This window comes from Leucoraja erinacea, chromosome 19 (assembly GCF_028641065.1).
Source record: "Leucoraja erinacea ecotype New England chromosome 19, Leri_hhj_1, whole genome shotgun sequence".
In the NCBI taxonomy this organism is placed as follows: domain Eukaryota; kingdom Metazoa; phylum Chordata; class Chondrichthyes; order Rajiformes; family Rajidae; genus Leucoraja; species Leucoraja erinaceus.
Window position 1 is genome coordinate 6,973,554 of NC_073395.1, and position 20,782 is coordinate 6,994,335.

At 41.8% G+C, this 20,782-nt stretch overlaps 1 protein-coding gene across 10 annotated transcripts in view; it reads right to left on the reverse strand.

Moving 5' to 3' along the window:
- Positions 1–17,240, reverse strand: part of nup50 (nucleoporin 50) — a 35,405-nt gene extending 18,165 nt beyond the window's left edge. For 2 of the 10 annotated variants that reach the window (XM_055650194.1, XM_055650192.1), the window contains exons 1-4: positions 17,148–17,231; positions 9,400–9,484; positions 2,849–2,932; positions 151–328 (exon numbers count right to left, since the gene is read on the reverse strand). In XM_055650194.1, the coding sequence (XP_055506169.1) occupies positions 151–328; positions 2,849–2,932; positions 9,400–9,484; positions 17,148–17,197 (397 nt within the window). In that variant the 5' untranslated portion in view covers positions 17,198–17,231. The other 8 variants (XM_055650201.1, XM_055650193.1, XM_055650198.1 and 5 more) reach the window with 8 other exon arrangements.
- Positions 17,241–20,782: the final 3,542 nt, after the last annotated feature.

The following is a 20,782-nucleotide window of genomic DNA, read 5'->3' on the forward strand; positions in this document are numbered from 1 at the left end:
GCTCTAGCAGTCCAATGGTTTACAAGACTGACGAAAGATCTCTAGTGCATTGCGAGGTCAGGAGAGAGAAAAACAGTATACATCAAGAACACAAATTAAATCTCCTCAAATAATCAATAGATGCAACGGTTATGATATTTGACTACTTACCAATAGGATTATTTACATCTGTAGCGCTACTGTGTGAAGGCTTCAAAGACAAATTATTTCCATTGTTCAGACCATGTAAAGGTTTGAAACCAGAACCATTACCAAATCCTCCAAATCCAGTACTTCCAGTTGAAGATATCAGACCAGAAAATCCTTTGAAGATTCCACCACCTTCAGACTGGAATATTTTGAAAACAAAATTGGTTAGCATACTTTTCAAAGAATACAAGATTCACTGGCAACTTTTATTGACATCCATACTTTGCATGGAATGATTTAAGAGCCACCTAATGTATTCAAATCAGCAACAAAATATCAAGAGTCACACTGCACGGAAATTGTCATTCAGCCCTTTAGCACCCACCTACTCTCCCAACATTACCATTAAATCTCCCGATTCTATTATTTATCTGCACATTAGGGCCAATTTAACCAGAAAACGACATGTTTAGGATGCAAGAGGGAACCCATGTTGCTATAGGGTGTAGATACAAACTCCGAGGTCAGGTTCAAACCAAGGTTTAGTAGAATTATGAGGCTGCTGCTCAACTTGCACTTCCATCACCTGGCTGTTTGTACGAATCCTAAAATCACTTATTCCTAACCGTTCTCATTACCTTTAATCAGAATATGTAGGCCTTGAACATATACATCTAATTAAAGTTATAAAAATATTTGATTTGTAATCATTTTAGCAAGCTTGCTTTCCCCTCCCCACAGTATTATACAAGTTAGTAAATCACAATGCTTCAATTTATATTGCCTTATGTGGCGAGTGTAAAGAAACCCAAAGGGAAAACAGACACCAGTAGGAGTGGAAAGTAGGATAACAAGAATAAGCATTTGTTTATTTTTGAGTCGTGTTCGGGTATTAATTTAAATTGGAGGAATTATAGAAAATGTCGCTACGAAATAGGTAGCAATAGAAGCCACATTTCTGACTTATGGACGAAGTGGCTTATGGACAGTTCTTAGGAACGAACTTTTACTCGTGAACTGCCTGCACCGTCGCAATTTATGTAGATGGCTCACCGCCTCTTTCTCCAATGACAAGATGTTAGAACTGCCAAAGCATTGATGGTTAGTGCAAGACCTTGTCAAACATAGTGATAGTCATACAGCATAGAAACAGCCTGTCGGCCCAAGAAGGGCCTCGATCCAAAACGTCACCTATTCCTTCTCACCAGAGATGCTGCCTGTCCCGCTAAGTTACTCCAGTATTTTGTGTCTATTTAAACCAGCATATGCAGTACCTTCCTACACATTCTGTCGGCCCAACTTGCCCATGCTGACAAACATGGCCCATTTATCTGCCGGCAAGTAGCCCATATACTTCCAAACCTGTCTTATCCATATACCTGCCCAAACGTCTTTAAAATGTTGTGATAGTACCTGGCTCAACTACCGCCTCTGGCAGCTCATTCCATATACCCACCACCCTTTGAGATAAAAAAAAGTTGTCGTTATGCTATGATCACTGATGTCAACCAGTATTTCATGTACTACTACAGAAAAATTATAAACTGTAAAATGAGGACGATGATAAAAAGTGCAAGATATTCAAAGTTAGATTCAAATGGAGGAAGTGAAACAGTTCATTGTCTCTCAATGTGGAAATTAAAAACTCATGGCTGCAAAATGAAAGAACAAAGTGTTGGGACTGAGTTGACGGACTGCAGCTAGTTATGGGCAAAGGCTTCATTAAGCAATGCAAATACTAGAGGCAGCTAAAACAATCTGGGTCAGACTTTTACATCTATGACCTAAAAATATACACGGTTGCAGGTAAGAAACCTATACCATGCAACATTAAAATATTAAAACTTCATGTACATAAATCAAAAGATTGTACCAAATATGATGGGTATATTTCAGCATACTGGTCAATTCTAACGAATACGAACCCAAAGTTTCACCAGAATGCAAGATCATTAACTCCTAGGACAAATGCTAACATGGGCCAAATGCGAGCAGGTGGCTGGAAGATGTTGGCCGGTATGGGCAAGTTGGGCCAAAGGGCCTGCTTCCACGCTGTATGACTCTATGAATCTTCATTACAAACTGAAAATGGGATCATATTGTCTTAAAATATTTCAAGCCCCATTCGATGTGATGTGTGGAAAACCTCTAAGATAAGCTGAATAGGTCCTCACCACTCTTTTTCAGATGTCAATTATGCAAATTGATTTACTTGTAGGCATGGGAGACAGCAAGTGGAGAGTAAAACCACATACTACAGATGAAAGCCATTCGTACAGAAATTGTAATATGCACCAGCTCTTAAAAGTTACACATGCAAACGAGTACAATACTGTCAAATCGTATTGTGGTGTATTTTTGGTAGTAAATGAATTCCTATTATTATTATCAGAAAATCATGAATTAATAAAATGACAATCAGTTTTCATTTTTAGATTTATTATTCTGATCACTAAAACTGTAGCCATTGGTTATCCATAAAACCTCAGAAGATTTTGATCTGGGGATACCCACACATGACAACAGAATTAGATTAATTTTCAGTTGATGTTAGTTTGTCTGATCTGTGAACAATGGGATTTTCTCAAATGTCGCTCTGAATTCAGGGAGCAAGTCCTAGCTAGCAGCGCTGCAGTGACATTTAATAAGTAACTGGAGGCACAAAGCCCCACTCAACACACCAAAAAAATGTAATTAAAAACTCTATTATATGACTTGCCTCAGCGAGGAGGTTCCTGCGTTTTGCTTTTTTGATTGCTCGGTTTTTCAGTACATCTTCACTTGCTACTGAGAAGGTTCCTGCCTATAAAGCAAAATATTCTATGGTGAAACAATGTTAACCAGTAATTCAACATCTTGCTTTTCATGGAAACCTTTATTCAAGTTGTAATAAAATATCAATGTAGCACATTGCATTTTTCTACAGGGCTGGTAATTAATGTGTTGAAACCCCCACCCCCCCAACGTTTATCCAAAGGTAACTTTGTCGCACCCTCCCCCCCAAAACACCATGCTCTACAAAAATGGGGTCTGGATCTGGGCACTGAAAATTGATTAAAACCCTCAGCAGGAGGAAAGGAAGTGTTTCATCTCATGATCTAACTATTCCTGTTTGAAATTCATGTGTCAGGATGCCAGCTATAAATAAGTGTTACTTGTGATTGTTCACTTTATATACTAGCTCAGCCATTCTCAACCGTATTTTGGTCACGGCCCCCTTAGGAGCTCTTCTCAGTTTCCAGGGCCCCCTGTCAAACAGGGATACAACACGAACAGATAGACAGAAGATCATTTATTATTCAGTTTGGCCCCTTCATATGCCCCCCGTTGAGAATGGCTGCTAGTTTATCTAGAGTGACATTCTAGAATAGTATTGAAGAAGCACTGCAGTAGAACTGGTGGATTTTGAATGGTTATTAAATCAATACCCTCAACAAGACACAATAAACTTTATTTTAAAGAGCAATCAAGTTCTCCCATTATGATCAATATTTATTCCTTAGCTAACAGTTTAACAGCATCCATTTATCTGGCTGTTGTCACAAAAATAAACTGAAAAACAGTTGGGGACATCAGAGGTCATGAAAGGTGCTACATAAATACAAGTTCTTGTATGCCGAGCATAGATGGGTGTGCCCGTGATCAAACAACTTCTGACACTCAAGGTTCTTGCAAGTAGAATTATTAGGCTAAGAGCAAACAGCCTGAAGAAGTGCATGACTGTCAGCAGTCGATGACCTCTAGAAGGGACAACGGCAGAGAAAGAAATAATTTCAAGGGTACAGATGTGTCATTGTAAGGGTTTTGAGGATCGCAAGATGTTAGTTATAATTAAGGATTATGTTAATGTTAGAACGATGGAATAATTAATTACTAAAATAAAGAGCCGAATTAACAATGCATTGCTCAGGAAGCAACATTGTTACACATATTAGACACAAAAAGTCGGAGTAACTCAGCGGGACAGGCAGCATCTCTGGAGAGAAGGAATGGGTGATGTTTCGGGTCGAGACTCTTCTTCACATAAGACCACCAGTCTGAAGAAGGGTCTCGACCCGAAACATCACTCATTCCTTCCCTCCAGAGATGCTGCCTGTCCCGCTGAGTTATTCCAGCTTTTTGTTTCTATCTTCGGTTTAAACCAGCATCTGCAGTTCCTTCTTACACATTGTACAATTCTTACACCTGATATAAATTTAAGTCACGAAGCACTGTCAAAAAGGAGAACATAGAACTGATGGACAATGTAGGCCAGACTTATAAAAAGGTGCTTACATTCTCCAACAGTAACAACGATTCTTAAGCAAGATGAGATCTTTCTCATATTTTCTTATGAGATTGATGCAAATCATCTGGTCCATTGTATATAATGGCTCTTAGAGTATTGTCATCATTCCCATTCTCCCACATATTACATTGCAAACTATTCTTTTTCGTATGGCCATCAATTCCTCCCGATTCTTCTACCATTATCCTGTACTATACCACTCAACATTTTATGGATGCGCAAGGAAAACATGCATGGAGGGAGGAGGGAAAACATGTAAACTCCCCTCAAGTTTAAAACTCGTTTGCTAGAGCAGTGCTCAAGTAGCTCTAACAGTTTAAAGAAATGTTGTACCTCTAAAGTATAACAACAGAGAGTTAATGATTCAATAATTTTCAGGGATCTGGATGCTGCTGGCAAAGCCAGAATTTGTTGCCGCATGGCCTTGATTAAACTCGCTGCCTTCTCAATCATTGCTGACCTTTTGATGAAGCGTCTCCCACATTGCTATTGGATAGGGAGTTCCAAATTTAGACCCAGCAACAATGAAGGACTGACATATATTTTCAAATCAGTTTGGTGTGCGAATTGGAGTGGAACCTGCAAGTAGTGGCGTTCTTGAGTTTCTGCTACCCGTGGCGGTAGAGATTGCAAGTTTGCAAGTTGGCAAAATGCTTTTAGGAGAAGCCCTGAAAAGTAACAGCAACACATTTTATAGACGGCACATGCTGCAGCCATTGTATGCTGGTGGAGGAGGGATTGAATGTTTAGGGTGGTGGATGAAGCACAGCCTGCTTTATATTGACTGGAGATTGTCGAGCATTGGTGGAGCCCGATACATTTAGATAAGTGACAAATTACTTCATCACACTCCCAATTTGTGCCTTAAAGAAAGTGGTGTCACACGAGTCGCTTGCTATTGGATACCCTGCCTCGGAATAGTCTTGCAGGGACAATATTTTATGTGGTAGGTCCAATTGATCAATAGTGACCCCAACATGTCAATAAAAATACTATTGAATGTCAAGGATCTGACTATCTTAGATTGATAGAGTTAGAGCTATAGAGAATGGAAATAGGCCCTTTGGCCTAACTTGTGAATGCCAAATAAGTTGGTATTCTGAGCTAATCCCATTTGCCTGCATTAGGCCCACATCCCTCTAAACCCCTCTTGTCCATACATCTGCCCATATGTCCTTTGAAAGTTGTAATTGTAGCCATTTCAACAGCTTTCTCTGACAGCTCATTCCAGATGCACACTACCCTCGGAGTGAAAAAGATGCCCAGAGGTCCCTCTTAAATCTCTTGTTTGTGATGGCTGTGTAATTGCACTCATCAGCACAAGCCTGAATGTTAACAAGGTTTTGCTCAATCAGGCATGAGCTGCTTCATTTGCTGAGTTAAGAACGGAATGGAATATTATGTAATTATAAGCAAACTGCCCCGCTTCTGACCTTATCATAGAAAAGAGGTCAATGTAGAAATAACTGAAGATCGTTAGAAGATAGATACTGCCCAGAGGAACTGTAAAGTTGGCAGCAGCTGCTAAAAATAAGCAGTAGGCCGAACAAAAGAAACAACTAATTTATCCAGGTCGTACCAAATATCCTGGCAATAATAAATTGCTGGATTATTGGAATGGTATAAAGCTCTTAAATAATTACAATAAAGACAAATGTAGGTCATCAGCATGCCATACAAGCATACAAACAAAAGCTATAAAAAGGTTGCAGTGATACCAGAGATCATAGAAAGGTCAAGGATGGAAGGTCAAAGCTTTCACTTTTACCCTCCTAAACAAAGAGGGTGTGCAACAAACTAGAAACATAGAAAAATAGGTGCAGGAGTAGGCCATTCGGCTCATCGAGCCAGCACCGCCATTCAATATGATCATGGCTGATCATCTAAAATCAGTACCCCGTCCCTGCTTTTTCCCCCCATATCCCTTGATTCCATTAGCTCCAAGAGCTAAATCTAACCCTCTCTTGAAAACGTCCAGTGAATTGGCCTTCACTGCCTTCTGTGGCAGAGAATTCCACAGATTCACAACACTCTGGGTGAAAGTTTTCTGCCTCATCTCAGTCCTAAATGGCCTACCGCTTATTCTTAAACTGTGACACCCAGTTTTGGACTCCAACATCGGGAAAATTTTCCTGCATTTAGCCTGTTCAATCCTTTAAGAATGTTATATGTTTCTATAATATTCCCCCTCATCCTTCTAAATTCCAGTGAATGCAAGCCCAGTCGACCCATTCTTTCATCATATGTCAGTCCTGCCATTTCAGGAATTCACCTAATAATCTACGCTGCACTCCCCCAATAGCAATAATGTCCTTCCTCAATTTAGGACACCAAAATTGCACAGAATACTCCCAAGTGCAGTCTCACCAGGGCCCTGTATACCTGCAGTAGGACCTCCTTGCTCCTAAACGCATATCCTCTCGCAATGAAGGCCAACATGCCATTAGCTTTCTTCACTACCTGCTGTACCTGCATGCTTACTTTCAGTGACTAATGTACAAGCAGTCAGGTCAGTCACACTAGTCAACTGTCTATTTATTCCAGTTCAGTAACATTGCACTTATTTCAGATTAGGATGATATTAACGAGAGGTGGAGGGGAAGACAATGGGGGCTCAGCGGGGGGGGGGGGGGGGGGGGGGACGGCCGCGAAGAACAATGGGGACCTGGCGTGGGGAGGTGCTGCTGTGAGGGACGGTGAGAGAACAAAGGGGGACTCAGTGTGGGGGAGGGGTACCCTAGTTTAGAATCCTCTTCCCAGGGGATAAGACTGTTTGATTGTTTGTTTTGTTCATTTGTTCCAATGAACACGGCAGCCAGCCAACAGTCACTTGTCTTTTTCTTTTCACTTTTAATTTCAAGTTCTTGTGACCTTGTGTGTTGTGAATGTCGGCAGTCCAATTTCTCTACGGGGGATGAATAAAGTTTTATCGTATCGTATTAATATTTTGCAACTGCTAACAGTCAAATGAAGCAACTAGGGAAATTATTTGCTATTTAATTGACCGCATCAAAACAAAATTGTGCCATTTCAATTCTAACAGATGGATTGCTGAGGGCAGCCTGACAAGTTAAAGAGCAGTGACCTTGTTAATCATATTGCTGAATTTGTATTTTGAAACATTCAAACCACAAATAAAAATATGCAATCTCCTATTTATAATATATTTATAGGAGTCTCCTATATATCGGCAAGACCAAGCACAGACTGGGCGATTATTTCGCTGAACATCTTTGCTCAGTCCACCTTGGCCTACGCAATTTCCCTGTTGCCAAACACTTTAACTTCCCTTCCCATATTGACCTTTCTGTCTTGGGCCTCCTCCACTGTCTGAGTGAGGCCAAATTCAAATTGGAGGAACAGAACATCATATTTTGCTTGGGCAGCTTACAACCCAACAGTATGAATATTAATTTCTAATTTCAAGTAACCCTTGCATTCCCTCTCCCTCCGTCCCTCCCTCAGCCGAGTCGTCCTACTGGTTTCACTGCCATCCTGCTTAGTTTCACTGTTAGTATCCACTCGTCATCACCTTCTCCACAGCTAACAATAGACCATTGTGGGTTCCACCTTTTCTTGATCATCTTTGCTGGCTTTGATTTGTTCTTTTCATACCTTTCATTCATTTTTTTGTACCTTTCCATACCTCTAGTTTCCCTCTCCCCTGACCCTCAGTCTGAAGAAGGGTCTTGATCCAAACGTCACCTATTCCTTTTCTCCAAAGATGCTGCCTGACCCGCTGAGTTACTCCAGCATTTTGTGTCTATCTTCGGTATAAACCAGCAACCAGTTCCTTCCTACACAGTGGTGATAGATCTCCTGTCCTTGTACTCATTTGCATCCTTCAGAGAAATCAACTACTGGGTCAAGCAGATTTTAGTTTCTCTCTGTCGTACCTTATGATAATATAAATGGCTACAACTTATCACATATTTTAAAAATTAGAGCATCTGGTTGCTCATTAACACATCAAAATTAACAATCCAAATTAGAATCAAGAATGTTTTATTGTCATATGTCCCGAAACAGAACTATATTAAAAAAAAACCCAATAATAGTGGAAAGACAAAAACAATGCCCCAGGATCTATGTAGTTTCGAGCTTATTTTGAGGATGTTCACCCCGTCATCCTGTTCCTTTCCCTTCCTCTTTACGCCCATCTCTGACCCTTCCCTTGACCGAGCCCCAATTCCATAAGGTCATAAGTGATAGGAGCAGAATTAGGCCTTTTGGTCCATCAAGTCTGCTCCACTATTCAATCATTGCTGATCTATCTCTCTCGCTCGCTCTCTCTCCTAACCCCATTCTCCTGCCTTCTCCCCATAACCCCCGATACCTGTAGTAATCAAGAATCTATCTATCACTGCCTTAAAAATATCCATTGACGTGGCCTTCACAGCCTTCTGTGGCAAATTCCAGATTCACGACCTTCTGACTAAAGAAATTCCTCCTCATCTGCTTCCTAAAGGAACGTCCTTTAATTCTGAGGCTAGGACCTCTGCCCTTTCCAATGCCCTGACCAATTCTCTTTATTACTCCCTCTTTCCCTTCCCCAGTCCAAAATGTCATATGTGGAGGGAACTGTCCATTTCCCTCCACAAATGAGTTCCACCAGCACTTTGTTTTTTGCTTTGTAGCTTGCAAAACATTTATAAAACTAACAACTGAAGCTGCAAAAAAAAGTTGCAGAATTGAATTCCACAAATCAAAATCAATAGCTATACACCTAGCATCAACAAAAACAATGAACACTTCTTCCAAATTTACTTCTTTTACAGCTGCTATTGCAGTATGGCCAAATCCAACTTAAAGACTTGGGTTCATTTTATTTTCACACCAACATCTCTCATTGACGTTAAGCATGTTACAGTATGGTAAAGAACTGCATTTTTTTTCTCCTTTTATCCTCAAACCTCATCCTAAAAAAAACTGCATTTTATATTGGAAATATATGTTATTAATATCATAAAGTGAATACATACACACACCTCTTCGGATTCTTCTTCCTGATCCCAATTTCGATCAGTTAGTTCCTTGTCTGCAGTCCTTTTTGCCATTGTGTTATTACTGAAAGAGAAAAAAAGTCAAGATTAATATTTTGCTACAACTGGATGAAACAGCTAGATCTAAAAAGAAAAAAAGTACAAATACATTGAACTACAACAGAAAAGTCTAAAAATGTAGTTCTATAACATCAGCTTAAGTTCAAATACAAATGTAAAATGTACGTGGGAAAGACCTTTCAAAATGGCGAAAAACTGTGGAGTAGAACAGCAGTGTAAATATATACTTAGTTTACCAATGGGGGGGGGGGGGGGGGGGGGGGGGGGAGACTGGATGGGAATGAACTGAAGGCTTGAGGGCGAGATGGAAATCATATTAAACTTTCCACATGCATTTGTGTCTTTTTACAATACTGGAGAGATTTTGAGGAACGAGATTATTATTCATGTTTTTGTTCTTAACAAAAATCTACCCATCACGTGAAATCTTACAAACAACAGATATAAATTAGATAACTTCAAGACCGAAAGTCAAAAACTTTTTCATTACAGACAAATTTTCATTGTTTCACCACCATTTCGGACACCAAAAATGTGACATTAAAAACTCGGCCACATTTAGCCATGAATATTTAATTCATAAACTTTATATGGCCCCTCATACATATACATTTTGATAATGATCTAGGGAAATAACTTCATCAATTCCAGGAGAAAAATACAGTAACATCTCTGGTATACCGGCGAGCAAAGATCCCGTAACGGTCGTTGTGCTTGGTGTCCATTGTCACAACGACCGTTATCGGGGTCGGTACCTCCGTAAGTTAAACCACGGAGGCTCCAAACCTCTAATGCTTTTCAAAAACACAACGAAGTATCCTATGGTCGTTGTAATTTTTGGGCGAGTTAACTACTTTTTCTTATTTTCCAACTCAATATATCAAAAACATCGCGGCGTCAAAAACGCAATGACCATTTATATTTTCCGACTTTTTAAAATTAATTTAAAAAAAAATTCTGACATGAATTGGTCATCAAAACTAAGAAACTGAGCCTATTTTAAATTTGGCAACACATTATCTCTTGTTTACCTTTCTTACAGACCAAGTCGCTAATTTCATTCCTTCCTATCAACTTCCGGAAGCTCCACAACGACCGTTACGGAGACATTTTTACTTACTAAAAAATCATCCCAAATCAAACCTTCTGACGAATCATCGGCCATCGATATAGCTCAATTCCATAAGGTAATGTTCACATTGGTGAAAATGTTTGGTTTTCACTAATAATGTAACTTTCGTTTTCTGGGACACCAAACCTTTTATTGTCCACCACAACATACCTTTGTGTGTATGTGTAACGCACGTTGCGGTGTCCACTCAGATGGATGCAGTATTTTACCACATGATCACATGAAGTGGAAACGGTGTTTGCAATTTTATTGTTCCATGTGGTATTCATAAACATAGAAAGGAATAAGACATACATGCACTTACTGTGCCAACCTGGTCACTGGTGGACACCACGCGACAACCGTTACACAAAATGTATTTGTTTTTTCTGAAGGAAGACAAAAATGCTGACGAAACTCATCGGTTGAGGCAGCATCTATGGAGCGAAGGAATAGGGGACGTTTCGGGTCGAGACCCTTCTTCAGATATATTCTTATGCCATTTTCGGAAACTTGCCATCAATATGCTATCCTTTTAATATTTTTTATTGATACCATGTTAGTCATGAACCCAATAAAGTGCTCATCAACTTTTGAAGGGATTTGAAATTTGACCCCCTTTGTCACATTATTGTGTGCAGTATTGTAAAAATACACATTGCAATGCAACCAATTCCTTTGTACTAGACTGCAATCACTGGAATTCAATACATTAAAATCTAATTTAAGTAACAAATTGCTACATAAGAAAAAATAATTAATAACATAATATCTATGCTGAACATGGTTGAGGGAAAGGCAGTGGCCAGGATATTACAAGAATCTACTGTGTTTCTGAGCAGTTCAGGGATCTCTTATTTAGTTAAAAGACTATTTTGCAAGAGAACCCGAAAGATAATGTAATCAAAGGGCCAAATAAAGCAGGATCTTCCCTATGCCCGACACTTACTTGGTTGTATGTGAAGCAGTGATCAAACTGATTCATCATATCCAGATGTCTTGCAAAGGCAGGGCAAGTAGGTCCAGAGGGGCACTACCAATGTCTTATTTTCATCAAAGCAAGGGATGGAGCACTGTCTCCAGTCACAGACAGGAACGCAAAAGTGTTTTATAATTCGACACATTTAAAGACCAATATTACTTTAAATAATTGAATCTTTACAATTTTTAAAGATTTAAAATTGAAAACATTAAAACAAACTAAGATAAAATTATTCAATTTTTGAATTATTTACCCGTTTCCTCCCATTTTCCAGAATACAAACTGCAATTAAGATTGAATGGGGTCTCCAATACTATGCTAGATCTCACTGAACCTAGGATCACAGAAACAAATTTTACAGTAGTATGCTGGGAATCCTAAGACAGGGCTATGCAGATGAACTTTACAGAGTCCAGTGACAGGGTGGACTGACATGTATTTCAGAGGGGCTCAACATTGACGACAGACATCACAATCATTCCCAATAATTAAAGCGAGATATAAACTCAGTTTGAAAATCAAGTCCCTAACTGGGCTATAATATTATGATGTTAAGACAAGTGAGGGAAAAGGAGGATTTTATCCCTCAAGCGGAATATCCTGCTAATTACAGGACAACAGGTGATTGTTAAAACATGTTTTTTAAATGGAATACCATCACAAAAGAGAAGGGCAATACTTTAATGAAGTGATATTTGACGAGGCATAGGTCTTAAACCAAGAGAAGATTTCCATCTTTACAATGTTGGCTGGACTTTAATTCTGGTACTGAACATAAAATAGCCGTGCCGAGCCCACTGTGCAAACCATTCTTTCCCATAAATGTTATTAACTGGAGAATATATGCTACCTATTAGGTCATAATAGCTTTGGAAATATAAAGAACAATTATTCACTCTATTAAATCCCATAGGGAGCAAGATTGCTAATAATGACATTAAGCCTTTATTAGAAGTGAATTTGCCATTTTTCACAAGAGGACATGTTTTTTTTTAAATCAGTGTTTTCTTAAGACCTGTGCCATGAACATGGAGGAGAGAATCTGAAGGATAAAGGAAAAGTAATTTTACCTTGGTAATTCCTTCATTAAGATGGGCCCCAAAGACAGTTCTGTTCTCCAGATGCATAAAAGCTAACTCATTTTTGAAAAAAATTACAAAACACCCACTTCTTCACTAATATTTATTTGAGTTGATTAACGCTTCTGAAAAAGAGTTCTAACTCCATTGTTTTTGATTCCCAAGCTTCCGTTCTCAAACCGCATACACAAGGAGCTCAGATTCTATTCATGGTTGGTGTTTCGGAGTAGCTTGATGGATGATCGGAATACACTAATCAAAGAAGACTCATTTAGTGGAATCAATCATCGGAAAACAGTTCCAGAAACAGTTTTATGGCGACTTAACTTTGCACATTCATGTTGAAAAAATTATTGATTCAATCTTTTGAAATTGATTATTTTCTTCATTCTTGAACTTTTCTACAATAATCCATGTTATCATACTTTACTATATTTTCTACCGCATGCCACTGCATGTATTATGTAAACATAATTTACTACTAAAAGTAAAAAATATGATGGGAACAAGAATTTATTCTGAAATAATTTATCAGAGAATCACCGATTGTCAGTTAATCACACAAGCTTTGCTTGCATAACCTAACATTATCTGGTAACTTCAACTTGTTACCATTGTATAATGAGTCCATGATGTCTTGGTATTGGTATTAGTATAGGTTGTTATTGTTACATGTACAGAGGTACAGCAGAAAAACTTGTTTTGTGTGTTATCCGAAGAAAGGAAAAAGGAGGATGAGGTTGGTTAATGCGGACCGAGCTGAGGTGTTCGGCGAAACGATCGCCAAGCCTATGCCTTGGGAGAGAAGGCTTGACATCATGCTACCAAACTCTTTCTCCTTCCTGTACTCTGTAACTCCTTGTTTGAGATACAGCCCAGTACGATGTTAAGAACTACAGCAAAAAGCTGAGAAAGCAGCCTTGCGGGCTGCTGCGTTGAGAATGATTGTCGAGGATGTTTATGCCTATCCTTACTGTAGGCAGTCTATGAGCCAGAAAGTAAAAGGACCCAGTTGCAGTGCTGAGTGCCGAGTCCTAGTTTCAGATGAATTTGGTTGGAATTATGGTATTGAAGGTAGTCAATATATAATCACTGACTAAAAGAATCATTGTCCGAAGGGTCCCGACCCGAAATATCCCCTTATCCACATTCTCCAGAGATGCTGCCTGACCCGCTGAATTACTCCAGCACTTTGTCATTATTATAAATCATTGTAAAATCATATTCATTATAGTCAATGAATATAAGCTATTATTATCATTCATCTAACTATTTGTGGTTTCGTTTTTGATTAACTTCAGTGCCCATAATTTCACATTTTCAAAGAAAATAATTTTACAGATAAAATAATGAAAAACATACAATGTTTCATTCATATATACAAAACATACATGTTCAGCAAATGCAATGAATACAAAACATCAGCACGTTAATGTTACAATAAGTATTTATCTGATAACTTCAACAACAAAATGCCAATACTGTTGATACACTTTTCTGCATACAGAGCATTTTCTCTCCCTACAGAGTAACACACAAAAGACATGTAATAACAGAAGAGCCCACATTAAAGATAAAACGAGCACTGATCAGACTGATACTACAAGTCACATAAGAGCTCCAAACAGCAAGATCATTTTGTCAATTGTGTTAAAAAGAACTTCAGTGACCTTCACAATTCCTGTATCAATTTATCAAGGAATCAAACATAACCGAAATTAACAACGACACATATACAATCAATTGAACCGACCTCCAATTCCATGCTTTCCATAATCGAACAATTACATACTCCCAGTAGGGGTCGCTGGGCAGCGGATAAGGATTGAGATCATACCATTTCCAACCCGATTAATTTTAATTCTTAATGACTCGTAATAAGACATCTTAACTCAGACCAGCTATCAGAGATCACAAATCAAACCTGCAATCTGCCCCAAGCCTGTGTAATCCAACTAATCTATTAACAAACCACATCAATCGAATCCATTTTTAAAACACCATTATGAAAAATATCTTGGAAATGTTTTGGATCAATTGAATTATGACATTCAATGTAAACTGGGCAATATATATGCTCAAAACAAATGCACTGCTGATCGCTTTCATCATTCCTACCCTCTTTAGTTATCTTCAAGAAGGATGCTATTTCCCCAACCCGAAGAAATTTCAACTTCGTCCGTGTAGACAAAAGCTTGAAAATAAACGTGTTTTTCCAACGATAATTGATCCCTTCCATCGCAGCAAAAGCTCCCAGGAAACGGCGCAGCCAAGCCAAGGCGACCCGCATGTGGGCAAAGCAGAGCACAACTCTGCGCTCATCCCCGCCAAACAATCACATTGCGGCTCCGAGCCAGCGCCGGCCACAATGACCGGGACCACATCATCAAGTTGGGTTGACTCATTCACACAAAGTGAACACGTTTTTTGAAAGAAAACAACAAAATGCCCTCACACGGGTCTCCTCGGTGTCCCACAGCCTCGCTATTGCTCTCCTTTGATTCTTTTCAATCAAATAATAGACTATACATGATTACAATCAAGCCGTCCGATACTGGATAAAGAATACAACATTCAGTGCAGGATAAAGTCCGACTAAAGATAGTTTGAAGGTTGCCAATGAGGTAGATGGGTGGTCAGGACAGAATCCCTTAGTCCTTATCCCATCAGACGTCCCCTCCGTTGCAACATAGACACAGTTCCCATAACCCTCACCCTTCACCCCATTAGCAGTCGCATACAGCACATAATCATCCGACATTTTCGCCAACTCCAAAATGATCCCACCACTAGCCACATCTTCTCATCTCCACCCCTTTCAGCTGAGACTGTTTCCTCCGCAACTCTCTGGTTAACTCATCACTTCCCACCCAAACCACCCCCTCCCCAGGTACTCTCCCCCCCACCCCACCAGCAACCTCAGGAGATGCAACACCTGTCCTTATACCTACTCCTTCCACTCGGTCCAGGGAGCCCGACAGTCCTTTCAGGTGGGTCAGGTTCACTTGCACCTCCTCCAACCTCACCTACTGTAGCTGCTGTTCCAGATGTGGATTCCTTTACATTGGCGAAACCAAACGTAGACTGGGCGATCGTTTATCTGAACATCTCCTCAGTCCGCCTGGGCATACCTGATCTCCCGGTTGCCAAACACTTTAACCCTCCCATTCCCATACTGACCTTTCTGTCCTGGGCCTTCTCTACTGTCATTGTGAAGCCAAACGAAGAAACAGCACCTCATATTTCACCAACAATGAAACATTCTACATTTCCTTGACTATCGTCTGCTTTGATTTGTCGTTCTCACACCTTGACCTTCCATATCTCTAGCCTCCCTCTCCCCCGATTATCACAGACTGAAGAAGGGTCTCCCATTAGAGACGTCTCCCATTAAACATCACCCATTCCTTCTCTCCAGAGATGCTGCCTGACCCGCTGAGTTACGCCAGCATGCTTTGTGTCTATCCACATTATCAAATTGGGTTGACTCACACACAACATGACCACACACTTTGCTGGTTTAAACCGAAAGTAGACACAAAATGCTGGAGTAACTCAGTGGGTACAGGCAGAATTTCTGGAGAGAAGGAATGGGTGACGTTTCAGGTCGAGATTACTTCCTTAGTCGTCTGAAGAAGGGCCTAACATCACCCATTCCTTCTCGCCAGAGATGCTGCCTGTCCCACTGAGTCACTCCAGCATTTTGTGTCTACTTTCGGTTTAAACCAGCAACTGTAGTTCCTTCCTGAACAATATGCCTACGCTTTGCTGCAACGATATCTTTAGTCAGAGAGGGTGGTGAACCTGCGGAATTCATTGCCACAGGAGCCTGTGGAGGCCAAGTCAGTGGCTATTTTTTTTAAGGCGGAGATAGATAGATTCTTGATTAGTGCGGGTGCCAGGGGAGAAGGTAAGGAGAATGGTGTTGGGAGGGAGAGATAGAGCGGCCATGATGGGCCGAATGGACTAATTCTGCTCCTACAACTTATGAACGATTGTCCAGCTGCTCCGGCTCCGTCTGCTTTGTAATAAAATGTCACAGAGGGGGCAATAAAAATGCTGCTGTGGTGGGGATGGGGTGGTGGAAAATCTGGGCCAGGGCCTGTGAAAGGCCGTTTAGATTATTTTTTTTAATGCCCCTTGTTCCTGAGAGCCGCCTGCGTGTGTGAGGTGGTGAAACGCAGCCGTGTTGTGTGTATGTGTGTGAGGGGATCGTGCATTTAATCCTGCAGCGTGTGGCTCACACACACACGCTCGCTCGCGCCGTTTGTGCCCAGGAGACGGTTATTATTTGAATCCGGGGCAGGAGGACGGCTGGAGGCAGGAGGAGAAGGAGAAGCTCGGCTCACCTCAGGTAGGCGACGTTCTGCCCCCCCTGGTAAGGCCTTCGACAAGCAATGATCTCGGTCTCCCAGCCGGGCCCCGGTTGCCAGCGCCGTATATTCGGTTTTTCCCCCCCCGCCTCCCTCACACCAGATCCCGGCCGCTCACTCACCGCTGAGGGAAGGCCGCCATTTTGTCGGCAAATGGCGGGGCCCCGCGCATGCTCCCCAGCCAGAGCCTCCCACCTTCTCTCCCTCCCTCCCACCTTCTCTCCCTCCCTCCCACCTTTCCTCCCTCCCTCCCTCCCACCTTCTCTCTCTCTCTCTCTCCCTCCCCCCCTCCCTCCCTCCCATCCTCTCTCTCTCCCTCCCCCACCTCTCTCTCCCTCCCTCCCTCCCACCTTCTCTCTCCTCTCCCTCTCCCTCTCCCCCTTCTCTCTCCCTCCACCCTCCCACCTTCCTCTCTCTCTCCCTCCCACACCTCTCCCTCTCCCTCCCTCCCCTTCTCTCCCTCCCTCCCACCTTCTCTCCCTCCTTCTCTCCTCCCCTCCCACCTCTCTCTCCCCCCTCTCCCACCTTCTCTCTCTCCCCCCCCCATCCTTTCTCTCTCCCCCCCCCCCATCCTTTCTCCCCCCCCCCCTCCTCTCTCCCCCCCCCATCCTTTTCTCTCCCCCCCATCCTCTCTCCCCCCCCCCCCATCCTTTCTCTCCCTCCCCTCTCTCTCCCCCCCCCCCCTCTCTCTCCTCCCTCTCTCCCCCCCCCATCCTTTCTCTCCCCCCCATCCTTTCTCCCCCCCCCATCCTTTCTCCCCCCCCCCCCATCCTTTCTCCTCCCCCCCCTCTCTCCCCCCCCCCATCCTTTCTCCCCCCCCCCCCCATCCTTTCTCTCGCCCCCCTCCCCCCCCCCCCATCCTTTCTCTCCCCCCCCCATCCTCTCTTGTTCATTAGTCAATGAAAGTAAGCGTGCAAGTACAGCAGGCAGTGAAGAAAGCGAATGGCATGTTGGCCTTCATAACAAGAGGGACTTAATTATATAGAAGGCAAGGCAACTTTAATTAGGCAACACAGCTTTAGCAATTCCAAACCAAAGGCAACATAGCTTTAGCATTTCCAAACCAAAGGCAACACAGCTTTAGCATATATTTTATTAGCAAAAATCCTCTTGTCCTGCGCAGCAGAGGGGGACTCCGAGTAAGATGGCCAAAAATCACAGCCGTAAGTGGCAGTGTTTTTACTAGAATCAATATGCAGAACAACAGGAAGTGGTCAAGATCAGACTTTTAATAATATAGATAATAGACTTTATTTATATTTCTATGATTCTACAGACCTTGTCTGGGAACCTGGGGCTCACCAAAATTATTCCCAATTGGGCCCCCCGTGCCTCCTAAGGCCGGCCCTGATGGTGGGACTGTCACATGCTGAGAGAATGGAGCAGCTGGGCTTGTATACTCTGGAATTTAGAAGGATGAGAAGGGATCTTATTGAAACATATAAGATTATAAAGGGTTTGGACACGCTAGAGGCAGGAAACATGTTCCCGATGTTAGGGGAGTCCAGAAGCAGGATCCACAGTTTAAGAATAAGGGGTAAGCTATTTAGAAAGCAGATGAGGAAACACTTTTTCCACACAGAGAGTTGTGAGTCTGTGGAATTGTCTGCCTCGGAGGGCGGCGGAGGCCGGTTCTCTGGATACATTCAAGAGAGAGCTGGATAGGGCTCGTTAAGATAGCGGAGTCAGGGGATATGGGGAGAAGGCAGGAACGGGGTATTGATTAGGGATGATCAGCCATGATCACATTGAATGGCGGTGCTGGCTCGAATGGCCTACCCCTGCACCTATTGTCTAACTCCGTGCAGATGACACCCGTAGTCGGGATCGAACCCGGGTCTCCAGCGCTGCATTTGCTGTAAGGCAGCAACTCTACCGCTGTGCCACCATGAAACATCCTCAACACATTCACTCTATCCAGTCCAATGAAAACTATTATCAAATTTATCTCAGTCAAAACCAGGTGGTAAGTGACATTTTAAAGTATGCAAATCTCCTGCTTATCAATGGAACATGTATCAGACAAAGATGACTGGTATCATCTGCAGGTCTGATGGTCTCATCTGCACCTTTTGCACCTAACACTCATCTGCACCTTTTCCAGAAAAGTCATTCATATTAAATTCATTTTCTGAAGAGATTTTGGTTAACGTTCTGAGATGAAGCATTATTCCATCAAATATTAAATCTGATGATGACTGGCTGTGGATAACAAAGGTAGAGTACAAGAATAGGCCTTTCGGCCCACATCATGCTAAATCATTATTAATCTCGTCTGCCTTCACACAATCCAAAAATAGACACAAAATGCTGTAGTAACTCAGTGGGACAGGCAGCATCTCTGGGGAGGAGGGATGGGTGACGTTTCAGGTCGAGACCTTCCTTCATTCTCGACCCGAAACGTCACCTATTCCTTCTCTCCAGAGATGCAGCTTGCCCCGCTGATTTACTCCAACATTTTATATATCTTCGGTGTAAACCAGTATCTGCAGTTCCTTCCCTCCCATGATCCATACACTTCCATTCCCTGCACATCCGCTTGCCCATCTAAAAGCCGCTGTTGTATCTGCATTCACCACGACCACCACATTCCAGGCTAGTCACTAAAAAGAAAACTTGCTGCACACATCTCCTTTAAACTTTGCCTCTTGCATCTTAAAGCTCTCTAGTCTTTGACATTTCCACCCTGGGGAAAAGGTTCGGGCTGTCTTCTGATCAGCACGTTATCTAACTGTATTCTACCTAATGGGAACAAATATCAACAAAGCTTTTTTGTCATCACAATTTGTGCCACAGAGTGCGACACACTTAATGGAAGATGGATATTTTACTGGTTTATTTAACTCCAAAAATATTCAACTTGTTCGTGCACTACATTTGGTAACCCATCCAACATCCAGTCCAAGAAACAAGGTCAATTGTTTCACATCTAATCTTCTACATCTAATTTCCGACAACTACAACCCAATGGTAATCAAAAACACAACCACTTTACTTGCGCTGAATGAGTTCCCCCTCAAAGCCTCCAGACCTGCTGAGTTTTCAACATTTTTGGCTATTAGTTTTTAATTGCAAAGCAAATGACATAGATAGGGCAGAACAACTATTACTGAAGAGCATAATCTCTTGACTGTGGCAATGGTCAGTAGAATAACGTATCAAAGGTCAAGCACATGGTTATTAAAGGTACACTTTACCCTCATATGCAACATTGTTTGGCTACTTTAAACACTGGCAATTATTATCACTCGGGTTCTGATTCTACCAAAGGTAGACACAAAATGCTGGAATAACTGAGCAGGACAGGCGGCATCTCTGGATAGAAGGAATGGATGACGTTTTGGATCGAGACCATCAGACCTGAAGAAGGGTCTCAACCCAAAACACCACCCATTCCTTCTATCCAGAGATGCTGCCTGTCCCGCTGACCCTCCAGCATCTTCGGTGTAAACCAGCATCTGCAGTTCCTTCCAACACATTCTGATTCTACCATCGAAACAGTATACCAGCTGGAATGACCCATGTTCACAAGACAAATGCTGCTTTCCATCTTTGGTGGCACAACGTTCCAGTTCCAGAGACAAAGTCCAATGCCCACAACGGGGTAGAGATGTTCACATGCATACATATCTTTCCTCTGGTGTTGGGTTATATATACCAAAGTTTCAGCTCCAGAAATTCTTGCAATGATTCCAGATTAAAGTGTACTTTTAAGACTTTTATTGCATATTCACCTTCAAATCATGACGCTGGCAGA